This window comes from Akebia trifoliata, chromosome 8 (genome assembly GCF_017979445.1).
Source record: "Akebia trifoliata isolate Shusen 1 chromosome 8, ASM1797944v1, whole genome shotgun sequence".
Classification (NCBI taxonomy): Eukaryota; Viridiplantae; Streptophyta; class Magnoliopsida; order Ranunculales; family Lardizabalaceae; genus Akebia; species Akebia trifoliata.
This window is the reverse complement of record NC_141382.1, coordinates 52,612,075-52,624,666: the sequence shown is the minus strand read 5'-3', so window position 1 is coordinate 52,624,666 and position 12,592 is coordinate 52,612,075. Positions and strand designations below refer to the sequence as shown.

The 12,592-nt window shown below is 36.1% G+C and overlaps 1 protein-coding gene across 3 annotated transcripts in view; it reads left to right on the top strand.

Moving 5' to 3' along the window:
* Nucleotides 1-11,304, top strand: part of NRPD1B (nuclear RNA polymerase D1B) — a 29,751-nt gene extending 18,447 nt beyond the window's left edge. For all 3 annotated transcript variants that reach the window (XM_086449690.1, XM_086449691.1, XM_086449689.1), the window contains 6 exons: nucleotides 3,877-4,151; nucleotides 5,577-5,750; nucleotides 5,893-6,033; nucleotides 6,170-7,707; nucleotides 9,019-9,133; nucleotides 10,797-11,304. In XM_086449690.1, the coding sequence (XP_086305816.1) occupies nucleotides 3,877-4,151; nucleotides 5,577-5,750; nucleotides 5,893-6,033; nucleotides 6,170-7,707; nucleotides 9,019-9,133; nucleotides 10,797-11,003 (2,450 nt within the window). In that variant the 3' untranslated portion in view covers nucleotides 11,004-11,304. The remainder of the gene's footprint in view (nucleotides 1-3,876; nucleotides 4,152-5,576; nucleotides 5,751-5,892; nucleotides 6,034-6,169; nucleotides 7,708-9,018; nucleotides 9,134-10,796) is intronic.
* Nucleotides 11,305-12,592: the final 1,288 nt, after the last annotated feature.

Genomic DNA, 12,592 nt, shown 5'->3' with positions numbered 1-12,592 from the left:
GAAGCCTTTCGCCTATCTAATGTTTTCAGATTTTCTTTTAAAGCCTTGTTCTACTTCCAGACTGAATGATTTCTCCTCTATTATCTACATTACTTTCTCATCTTTTCTCATTCAGATATTCTTTTTTTGGTAGATCCTTTCTAGCTTCTGAAGGGCACACATGATTGGATTTTTTCGCTTTCAACTGCGTCTCTTGTAAACAAAGCTATATTAGTTCTCCATTTCGTAATTTCGTCATATCCACAAATTTTAAGCTCTTAATTGTTAATGTCCACATTTGTAATTCCTTCACTTATTCAGTATCTCGAGGAGCTTGAGCTTTAGTTGGATAAACTGGCCTGTGATTTTCTGTGGAACGATAGGATGGAACTCATAAATTCTATTTTGTGATTTGGAAGATCATTTGCTCCCCTAAGAAGAATGGGGGGCCATGCTTTCAAAAGTTTAGGTTATAAATTCAACTTTGCCTGACGAGGAGTTGTTGAAGTTTGGTGTTCAGGATGGATTTTGGAAGAAAGTGTGAACCAACCATCTGTCCCAAAAGGTCGACCATGTTAAGAATGGGGCACACAATGAATATAAGAGGGTCATGGGCTAAAGAAGGGAACGATAACATGTAACAAAAGGGAGCAGCGAATCCCATACTCGACATGCCCTCATCAAAGGTGGATAGAATTGAATCCGTGATTCATATGGACTTCCCGCTATGATATCATGTTCCAAAAGGCCGACCATGTTACGAAAGGGGTGCACAATGAATATAAGAGGGTCACAAACTAAACAGATGTATGATTATACATAACACCTAGGAGCAGCGAATCCCACGCTCAACAAAAAGTACTCAGGAAAAAAGTGTGGAGTGGGTAGCGTGAGGTTGGAAAGTGGAATAGTTAGATTTGATCATCATTGTGGTTTGGTGTTGGAAATGAGTTCTCAGAGTAATTCCTCTTTTTGTAGAAGTGTTACTTTGAGAGTGGGGAAGAGGAATAGGGTCCATTTCTAGGATAATAATTAGTGTGGTTACTCTCCACTTGAAGTGTATTTTCCAAATCCCTATTTCTTCTAAGAATTTTCCGATCAAAACTTCATAGTTTGGTATTGGAGACATTTCTTGGGACTCAGAGAGAACTTCAATAGCCTTACTAGTCATTTGTTAGGCACTTACAACTCTCTTTAGAAGGAAAATTGACGTGTGTGGTTCCAGAGTTGGGATGGTATCTTCTTTGTTAAATCGTTCTATCAATCCTTGGCTTAGTCATCATCCTCCAATTTTCCAGCTTCAGCTAGTTGGTGTCCCAAAATTCCATGTAAGTTTTTTTGGTTAGTTGCATTAGAAAGGATTTTGATTGTTAATCAATGTTTTCACTAGGGGTATCATTTTTGATATTTTCTGCATGCAAAGCTGATGAGAATCAGGCAACCATGTTTTGATTTTTTTCTTTCGTCTGAAACATTTAGTCTCATTTCACATCTCTTTTCCACATTGCTAGATTTTTCCAAAATTGATTTTGCTTATTTTTCAAAATTGGAAATCATTTGCCTCTACTTCTGGAGGAAGGATTATGTGGATATTGGTTGCCTTTGCTGTATGTTGGGGCATTTAATGACATTTTTTATTGGAAAGTGTAGTCCACTCACAGGGTTATGAATACCATTTTGGGGATCATCTTCCTTTGATGCAAAGCCTTTTATGAATTCTTTTTGGGCATGAGACCACACTGCAATGATAAAAGTGTGACACTAGTTGAGTTAACGAATAGTGAATTATGCTAGTTCAAAACAATAGCTAGATGAATTTTTTTCTTATGATGATACACCTGCTTCTGAAAATTGTGATTCTTTGATGTTTTGGGCTCATGAGTTATATACATGGTTTTAAAAGTCCAAATAATTTGTCGAAATTAGGCTAAACTATTATTGAGTTTTGGGTAGTCGATCTAATGCCAACATCAAGCCTTATCCCAAAGATCTGGGGTTGTTGGCTAAACAAATCCTGCTCTTTCATTCACTCTGTCCAGAGCCACGTCTTCTGTTATTGAAATTGAAAGTGTGTTCCATATATTCTTTCTCCCCACGTTCTTTTGGGTCTTCCTCTTGTTCTTGAGGACTCTTGGGAGAGATTGTATGCTGGAGGGACCAAATTATTGTACATAGAATGGGGCTCTGTGTGATATTCTAATATCACAGGGGTTCAATTGCAAATAATATATTGGGATTATCTGCAACTGACAAAGCTTTAAATAAGAAATGATATAATTAATTTTTTAGAGTTCATCTTCATCACGGAAAAGAGATGTATCAAAACTCTATAGCCTAAGAGCATAGAACCTATAAGGATGTTCCAGACTGTTTCCTCTTTATAGATAGGGACATGCTCTAGAGAGAAGACGAATAGTTCCCTTTGGACTCAGAGGAAATGAAGACTTCCTAGGTCACCGTGGTATTCTTTGGAGGCAGGACCATCTCGAATCTAGTACCTTGTTCAACCATCATAGAGAAGGAAATTTTGTATCATGTTTCAGTCAGTCTTATATTAACATATGGAGATGAAATGAGATAAAGTCTGAATTTATGTAAGCATTGAGACTCCTTTTTTTCCTAGTACTCACCAAATTAGCTCACTGGGTACCTGTTCTATGTTTTTAAGTCAATAAAAACTATATGGAGATTCTTCCTCTTTACTCTATAGTTCTTCTCTAGCATGTTTAAGTGGAAGGATTTTCTTTTCTTTGATAAGTAAGTAGAAGGATTTTCTTGATGGTTGACATATTTGGTTTAAAATTGAATTGGTTTCATTTTTTGGTTTAACATCTTAGTGTAATATAAAATTCACAAAAGTTTTGTTCACCTCCAAATTAATTTAAAAGTTTGTCAAATTTTTTTTTTTAACTTTTTGGAGTGACAGAATTTTTACATTTTCAATACATTGTTCTCAAATATCGGTCGAAGTTTAGGGCAGGCGTATAGAAATACACACTTATGATTTGAAAAAATGATTTATGATACAAATTATAAATACATATTCATTTGGAGTATCAAATGCAAGATCGGTAACATTTAGTAGTCTCTGACAACAGTATCTAAAACAATGACACTCTTGAGGACAAAAACACAGTCAATCACAAAATATGGTGTAATCTGAGTACACAAAACCAAAAACAGCTTAACTATGACATGTGTGTAATAATTGCATTTTAGTGACCAGGGCATCTTTCCAAAAGGGAGAGGTCTTGAGTTCAAAACTCCTTGTTGGCCACCCCCCTGGTGCTTTAAGGGGTCAGTACACTTGGCACTTGTTGAAAGGGGTGACTCACGTGTCCATGGGAATAGTTGGACTAAGTCTTGATACACATGTATAAAAAATGGTTTGAACTTGTAAAAAGATAATACAGGGTCCCCTTAAACTTACCCTTCAGAACATTGTAAGTTCAAACATTGAGTTTTTTTTTTTTTTTTTTGTGTAAGGTAAAATTATTAGAAGCATACCATAACCTGTTGGATCTACAGATCTGACGGAGAAGGTAGGTAAATGGACTTGATGATATGAACTCTTTCAAGTTGGTGAGCAATGAGGCAGTGGATTTTTCCTATTTCTTTATCTACGTTGTTCTAAGTTCTAACAATGGCTGTTTCTGTATCTACGTTGTTCTTCTAACTTCAAGCTCTAACAATGGTGCGTCATCTGACTGAATTTGGGATTGATTCATTGAGTTGCTAATTATAATTCATCTGATTTACTAATATCACTTCTGTCCAATATTACTTCTATTTTCTTGCATAATTCCTATGGAAGTGCATGCTATTTCCAATGATTTAAAATTTGAGGTACCTAATGTCTCGAATGCCTTCAATGTTTTTGTTCTCATGAATACACAGGTGATCCTCGAGTATACTCTGCCAACATTATCTGGATTAGTCCAGATACGACAACGTGGGTGAGAAATCCTTGCAGGACTCAAAAGGGTGAGTTGGCCCTGGAAATAGTACTTGAGAAAGCGGTTGTCAAGCAAAATGGTGATGCTTGGAGGATTGTCCTGGATTCCTGCCTCCCAGTATTCCATCTAATTGACACAAGGCGATCCATTCCATATGCCATCAAACAAGTCCAGGACTTACTTGGCATTTCCTGTGCTTTTGATCAAGTGGTTAAGGTTGTACTCCCATCCACTCATTGATAATTTTGGTAGAATTGATATGGAAAATGAATAGAGCCTATGCATTAACATGAAGATGCATATAAATTGAAATCTTAGATTGGTTTTTAACAAACTGGAGTCAGTTAATGCATAGGCTATACTTATCTCAATACCTATCAACAAGCCTATACTTTCTCTTCAACTTATTGAAATCTTAGGTTTGTTAAATTGAAATGATGAACTGATGTAGATAGGCTTGTTGACACTTATCTCAATACCTACAATTGAGTTAAGATGCGTCGAAGAAAGAAATCAGTAGCATTGACTGAGTCAAATCAGTTCGACTGAGTCAAGTCAATTTGACCAAGTCAACACGATCCAATCTTTGACTGGTCTTCAAGACCTAGTCCAGCTTCTCTTAGGACTCTTTCTTTTATTGAGTTTCTAATTTTTAAGTTGTTTAAATAGTCATAGTTTTTATTTCAATTTTAGAAAGTTTATTTTTCTAGTTAGTTTCTATTTCAACTTTAGGAAGTTTAAAATTTGTTTTATGTTTCTATTCTTCTTTAAATTCGTTCTTATTCTTTAAGTTATACTTAGAAGTTCTTTTAGGTGTCCAAATTGAGTTCTAATAGGATTAGAAGGTTAGTAGAAGTCCTTTTAGGTGTCCAAATTGAGTTCTAATAGGATTAGAAAGTTACTTTTTAGTATTTTAGAAAGTTTTTAAGTTGTTATGAAAGAGTTATCTATATAAGGAGCTCCAATAAACAAATTCAGGAATTAGTTTTTTTGAAAATTGATTAATGAAAGAAAAAGAAGAGATTTTTCTTCCATTTCTTTGTTTTTTTATTTATTTTGAGCATAAGAACCCGATATTGGTTCTTACTTTTAGTGTTTGCGATTGATTTCCATCAATCTCAAACCTAGATTGAAGTTTCTCATCTGTTTTGCTCGACATAGAGATTCTTTATCACTCCTAGTTCTTGGGATTTCACCCTAGAATCTGATTTTTAACATAAACTCTAGTTTTTGTGTTCTACCCTACATCATGAACAAACTTTTACATAGCGAACTTTAACTAAGCTATGGTTTGTCCTAGAAATTTACATAACAAATTCTTTTCCAGCAACCAGTCAAGATGAATTATCCTTTTTGTTTAGTTGAAAATGTTAGAAAGATCAAACTTTGGATAAATATGCGATTTAGGCGTGATTTTAAGCTCATTAGTTGCAGTATTTTTTTTTTTTTTTTTTTGCATCTGAAATGATCATGTATTATATGTGAATACATCATAACATTCGATTCGATATTCACCTTCACCTACATTCAATCAAAGTTAACAGTGTTTTTTTTTTGTGTGCAAGATATAGACCAATCATACTCTAATTGATATTTCGTATCAGTGAGGAATTTCAACTTTTTTGTTTTTTTTTTTTTCAGCGGCTCTCAACGTCAGTTAAGATGGTTGCAAAAGGCGTGCTCAAGGAGCACCTCACACTGGTGGCAAATAGCATGACATGCACTGGAAATTTGATTGGGTTCAATTCTGGTGGTTATAAAGCATTGTTTCGCTCTTTGAATGTTCAAGTACCATTTACAGAAGCTACACTCTTTGTAAGGAACTCACCTCCTGGCCATGTTTATGTTTAATGGGGAGCCGTTTATACCTTATGTGGGGCTTTAGCTTTGATACTTTTTGTACTCACCCACCCATCTCTTTTTATAGCTTATGCTCGTTTATGCTTTTGTACTACAGACACCAAGGAAGTGTTTTGAGAGGGCTGCTGAAAAGTGCCATATGGATTCTTTATCGAGCATTGTAGCATCATGTTGCTGGGGAAAGCATGTTGCAGTTGGTACAGGAGCTCGATTTGATATTTTGTGGGACAAGAAAGAGGTTAGCTTCTATTGATTTTTCTTTTATAGTCCGTTCTGAATATGTTGATTAAATTTTAGTTGGTTGGTTATATGGACTGCCAAAGTTTGTTTTGGGCTTATACTATTATCGTTGATTTCTTTTCCCATTCTGTTAGATGGGATTGAACAAGGACGGTGGAATAGATGTGTACAATTTTCTCCAACTTGTAAGGAGTTCAGACGAAAGAGAATCAAATACTGCATGCTTAGGTGGAGAAATTGATGATCTTGAGACTGAAGATGGAGACTTGGAGCTGGGCTTATCCCCAGAGTACAACTTTGATGATGGTAGACCAATCTTTGATGATAGTGCTGAAGTTCAATATGACCAAAGCAAAACACTTGAGAAAGAAAAATCAAGTGAATCGAATTGGGAAATGAACTCATCGTTAATTAAACAATCCAATGGCTCGAGAGAGTGGAAAGTCAGTCAACCTTTGAATATAGATAACGGCAATGCTGGCATGACGATGCCAAAGTCAAGTGTTTGGCCTGGTTGGGGTACTGACAAAGTTCAAACACAGGTGAGCCCCTCTACAAAACCATCAGAGGAGTCACCACCAAGAAGATCTGGTGGTTGGAATACCATGGAATCTCAGAAGTGGCCTTCACAGTTGTCTGATCCTGCTGATACTTGGGGAACATTAGCTGAAGCAGATAAAATTGGCCAGAATAAAAATGATGGAATATCTCAGTGGCCTTCACAGTCTGACATGCCGAAGAAGTGGCCTTCACAGTCATCTGATCCTGCTGCTGGTACTTGGGGCACATTAGCTGAAGCAGATAAAACTGGGCAGAATAAAAATGATGGAAAATCTCAGTGGCCTTCACAGTCATCTGATCCTTCTGCTGATACTTGGGGCACATTAGCTGAAGCAGATAAAACTGGGCAGAATAAAAAGGAAGGAAAATCTCAGTGGCCTTCACAGTCATCTGATCCATCTACTGATACTTGGGGCACATTAGCTGAAGCAGATAAAACTGGGCAGAATAAAAATGATGGAAAATCTCAGTGGCCTTCACAGTCATCCGATCCTTCTGCTGGTACTTGGGGTACATTAGCTGAAGCAGATAAAACTGGGCAGAATAAAAATGAAGGAAAATCTCAGTGGGGCCAATGGAAAAATTCTGCAAAACCATCAGAGGAGTCCCCTAGATATGGTGGTTGGAATATTAATGAATCTCAGAAACGACCTCAGGTGGAGGAGCCTGGTGAAACATGGGGCAGACATGGTACTGAAGAAGCAGATGTAACTGGCGGAAATCAAAATGATGGAAACCCTCAGTGGGGTCAATGGAGAGAGTCTCATACAAAACCATCAGAAGAGTCCCCTAGTTATGGTGGTTGGAATATTAGGAAATCGGAGAAGCGGCCTTGTGATGCTTGGGGACAACGGGATGGCGAAGAAGGTACAGGTGGATGGAATAAAAGTGAAGGAAAATCCCAGTCTTCAAATGCTGGAGACTGGAAAATCAAGAAAGGTCGTGCTGCTATGTCACCAGGAAAATTTGATGATCGAAATGATTGGAGTGCAAGTGGGATTTTTACTGCAACTAGACAACGCTTGGATCAATTCACATCTGAAGAGCAGAATATTCTTTCAGACGTTGAGCCAATTTTGCAGTCAATAAAAAGAATTATGCATCAGTCCAGGTAGTTTTTTTTTTTCAATTATTAAATGGATTTCTTGATGCAGATATTCTCCAAATTTTGTTTCCTAATGATAACCCTATGTATCAAGTGAATAATATCTCTGTTTCAAATGTAAGGAAAATCACTACCTTAGTAAAAATAGATGAGCTGAATTACTATGCTGACCTCATAGGCATCCTCATCCAATCACAAAAATGAGCTACAATACCAATTGTATAGTTCCTTGATGCAAATGAGGAGCTTTCTCCCATTTTAAAAAACCTCACAATGCTTCTCAACTTTTTTTTTTTAAAAATCTGGAAAAAGCTTAAGGGGCATTTTGGACATCTATATATGTCAAACCATTAGCAATGGGGTCAATTGCAAGTAGAGCAAATGCAAATAAGGAAAATATGGCATTTTTAAAAGTTACCTTAATGTTTCAATGCCTTATGGGAGTGGTGCTAACATATGCAACAAGGACACACACACACAGTGTAGAGGTGTCTGACACGGCCTTTGAGAAACCTGAAACACCAGCATGGTCATGTAAAAGATTTATATTGAAATATTTTACATGTATTAAAAATAGAGATAACTATATGAAAAGTAGAAGAAAACATTTCTTTACACCATAACTTAATTATTGTTTATTTTCAATCAAACCATGGTTGTATTTAATGACTGATAGATAAGTGTATGATGGACCATACCGTCTTGCCTTCAGAAATATTTTTTTTTCCGAAAATCATTATAATTGGGATGCATTGTGTGTTAATGTGTTGACATGGCGAAATTCCAAAGTGTTATGTCCTTGTTACATAATTGCCAACTGAGACGGCTCAGAATTTCCGCTGTCAAGACACCATTTCAAATTACGAACAGCTACATTAGAGAATTGGTTCAAACTGTAACTTTCGTTGCATCTTTGGTGCACCAAAGATTCTTGAAAAGATCTTGTGAAAGTACTGTGGCTGGATGAAATTCTACGATATTTAGTTTGACTATTAAAATGTTTAAGTTTATTTTCTTATTTTTTTACTTCCTTTTTCCACTTTTGATTATTCTTGAGAGTTTCCAATCACGTTTATGACTTTGTTATTGATTATGATTATCGTATGATCTTACATATTGTTATTGCAGCAAGCTTTCATGAAACCATGATTATTTCTTATTTGCTTCCTTGATAATTATGTCTTAAACATTAAATTATGCATTTTGGAGTTGTTGCCCCATATCTTTGCTCCAACTATTTGTCTTGTGCCATTTATGCTGATTTGTTTAGTCTTCTCCAATTAATCAGTTCAGACAACTTTTGTTTGTCCTGCACAGATACAATGATGGCGATCCACTGACAGCTGATGACCAGTCATATGTATTAGATCATGTGTTTAATTACCATCCGGATAAAACAACAAAGATGGGAAGCGGAGTCAACTATGTCATGGTAAGATGTACTACAAAGTACTTATCACTATAGTAGCTTGGATTTAAAAAAAAATTCTGTGACCCCTTATAATCATAGGATTGTCATAACAACAAATTTGGCTGTATTTCTTTGGTATTTTTAAGGTGCTCCAATTCATGATACATATATAATTATTGAAGACACCATTAAAAATGACTTCTTTGAATACTTGAAATAGGGAGCAATACTTCAATTTGTCAGTGTTTTGAGATTATGTTGATGAATGTTCTCCATCAAAAGATATATGTGGCCAGTAGTTCCGAGGATTTCTGATTTAACCTTAAACTTGGTTGTGTACCCAAATTGAACCTTTGATCCTTGAGAACATTGCATGGTTGGGTTGATGGTAATTAATTGTAGGCGAATTTGATATAAGGAGATCTATTAACACATTGGCTGTAATGGACAAATCTCAATCACAAGTAAAGGGAGGTCACTCAAAACAATTTTAATGGATACCAGCCAGATTATGATACTGAAGCACATATGACTTGCCTCTTCCAACCCAAAAGTTTTATGCAAAGATTGAAGGGTGATACAGGCAAGCTATTATATTTTGGTTTTGGTGTCTGTTTTCGTTTAGCTTAGAAATGGAATTATTTCATAAAAATATTGTGGAAATGAAAACAGATTTTCAAGGAGATTATTGGTTCGTTGGTTTTGAGAGAGGGGGGGGATTTCTAGAACGTCAATTTGTCATCCATGTCTTGCCTCAAGATCTGTGGTATGCCCAACGATGAGAACCGAACACTCTGGCGTCCCTTTGGCCAAATTTTTTCCGATGGATGTACCTCAGGCACATCAATCTAAAGGCAGTTCCTAAGACGAAGTGCCTTCTCCAATTTCGTTCTACCACTTATTTGTCTCCAATCTTCCTCAACTGACTTGATCCTTGGAGTGTCCTTGGTGGGTACCAACCACTCCGGTGTCCCAATGGAGCAGTTCTGCTTGGGAAGATGAATCATCCGAGAGTTGAGGCAGGACTTGAAAGTCTCACAGGAGATGTCTACTGGTGGAAAATATCTCATGGAGTGAGTGACTGGAAAAGTTGGCGCATCTTGACGCCAACTACACATAGCAGTTCTCTACATCTTGTTGTTACCTGTTATAGATTTGGTCCTTTTATGAAAAAGCTAATTCTTTTTTTTATTTTTGATAACTTGTGTATATTCTTCTAATGGAAATTCCCTTCCACCATATGTACATTTTTCTACATATGGGATTTACACTGAGTGATCAGTACCAATGGTTTGATGGGTCCTCCTACATAGATGATATCTGAGTTCGGTAGTCAAACTGGTCAGATGATTGGGACCATCTCTGCTATCAATTTCCATTGGAATTTAAAATATGTGGAAAACTGAGCCAGGAAAGAGTCTTGGTCAGATATTTACTATATTCTGATTGGGCAAATTTTTGTCTTTCGGAATCTCCTTGGATGGGAAATGATTAGCACACTTCCCTCTGTTTGTGTGTCACACATACTAACTTGGGCAAGGGAGACAGAACATCCTCAGTTTTTCCTTTTTGATGATATGTTGGATATTTGTTAACTTGTTAGCTATTAGGTTAACAACTTGATTTGTGGAAGCATACATTATTGACTTTCAAATAATTAATGATGGTATACTTTATTTGACAGGTTAATAAGCACAGTAGTTTCCAAGATACCAGGTGCTTCTACATTGTATCTACTGATGGTCACAGAGAAGATTTCTCCTACCGCAAATGTATGGAGAACTTCATCAAGGACAAGTATCCTGGGATGGCTGAATCTTTCATCAAGAAATACTTCAGAAAACCCCGCTCTGGAAACCCCGCTCCGGAGGAGGGAATGAGACTTGAGTGAGAATAGGCGGAACTCTGATTCATATACTATCTGTTCCTGTTGCGGGCTTCAATATCCCCTTTCAAAGACAATAGTTGGCATTTCTGCAGCATCATTTCTGTGTTTTTAGTTGTATATAATATCCCTACAATCTAGTGTTCTGGTCTAATCTGAATGAATGGATGAACATGTCTGTGTACCTTTCTTTCATCTCATTCCTCCTGCCTTTTTTCGGTATTTGTGTGTATAGGAAATTCATGGCTGCTCCTTGTTTTATTCTCAGACTGACTTTAACCTTTGCTTAAATCACTGTTCTACAGTCTGTTTCTTGGTCTTGCAGATTTGGATTTGAAAGTAAGCAAGCAATATTTTCTAGTTATTTCAGTGAGCTTCAATGGTGGAGGAACAGGATTTTGTACTGTCTTATGCAGTCTATTGCTTGGCTTGGTCTTCATTTGAATATCCTTGTTGGGGTAGGGTTTTATCTTGAACGGACCACTGGAACAAACTCGCCCAAGTTTCCAAGGGATCATCAGGTCCTTGTCAAACACCTTACGACTTATTCAGTATCATATCAAAGTTCTGCCCTTAATTATTGGACAAATGTCGGTGTTACCAAGATTAAAGGAGGGATATTGTGGTGGCTCTGTGATGCACTGCTAGATGATATATGTATTGTTCATCCAAACCAAGGGTCAACCCAGATAAGAACCAGCCTTGCTTATCATCCTAATACATCATCACTGGATCCCTCCTCAGAGTCCGTAATCTTTTTTCTTTTCTTTTCCTTTCTTTCTAATTTATGGTTTTAGATTTTGTTTTCTTACAAGTTTCTTATATAGTGTTCTTTGTTGAATATCTAGATGGGTCAATAAGTATAACCATTTTAAAAGACAAGCTAATCTTCTCTACAAGACCCATCAATTTATTTTTGTTTTCCAAGTATATGGATGGATTATTTCTGAATGCTAATTATAAGATCTATCCAATGATATTTTTATTAACATTAACACACACACACACACACACACACACACACACACACACACACACACACATATATATATGTATATATTAAATAATGTCAATTGTGTCTTCAATGCCACCCTCCTCTCATCTCTCATCACAACAGTAAAGAAAAACGAAGGTTCATGCTGCTACAATCTTCCTGGTGCGCGAGTCTAATTTTCTCGTTTATTACATTTTAAGAATTCTTATACAGGGAATGTGTGAATGTACATGTACAAAATTTGGAATTTATGCGTGTTTAAAATCTGTAATAAAATCTTAAAAAAACTTATTTTAAATACATAATCTAATTTTATATCATATTTTATCATTTAATATGTTGTATCTCTTTGTAATTTAAAATATTAGTTAAAGTGATTTCATAGATCACATAAGAAAAAGGAGGATATTTTTGTAATTCTAGAAAGTTAGAAACTAACTAATGTGGATATAGCCATATAGGGTCATTGGATTGTAATTCTATTCATTTAGGAAGAAAAAAAATGACCTTCATGACAGTGATGTTATATTTAAAAGTGGGGTATTTTTGGCCTTCCAAATTTTGGTTTACACTAATGCCTATTCGGCCTTCTACCATTATA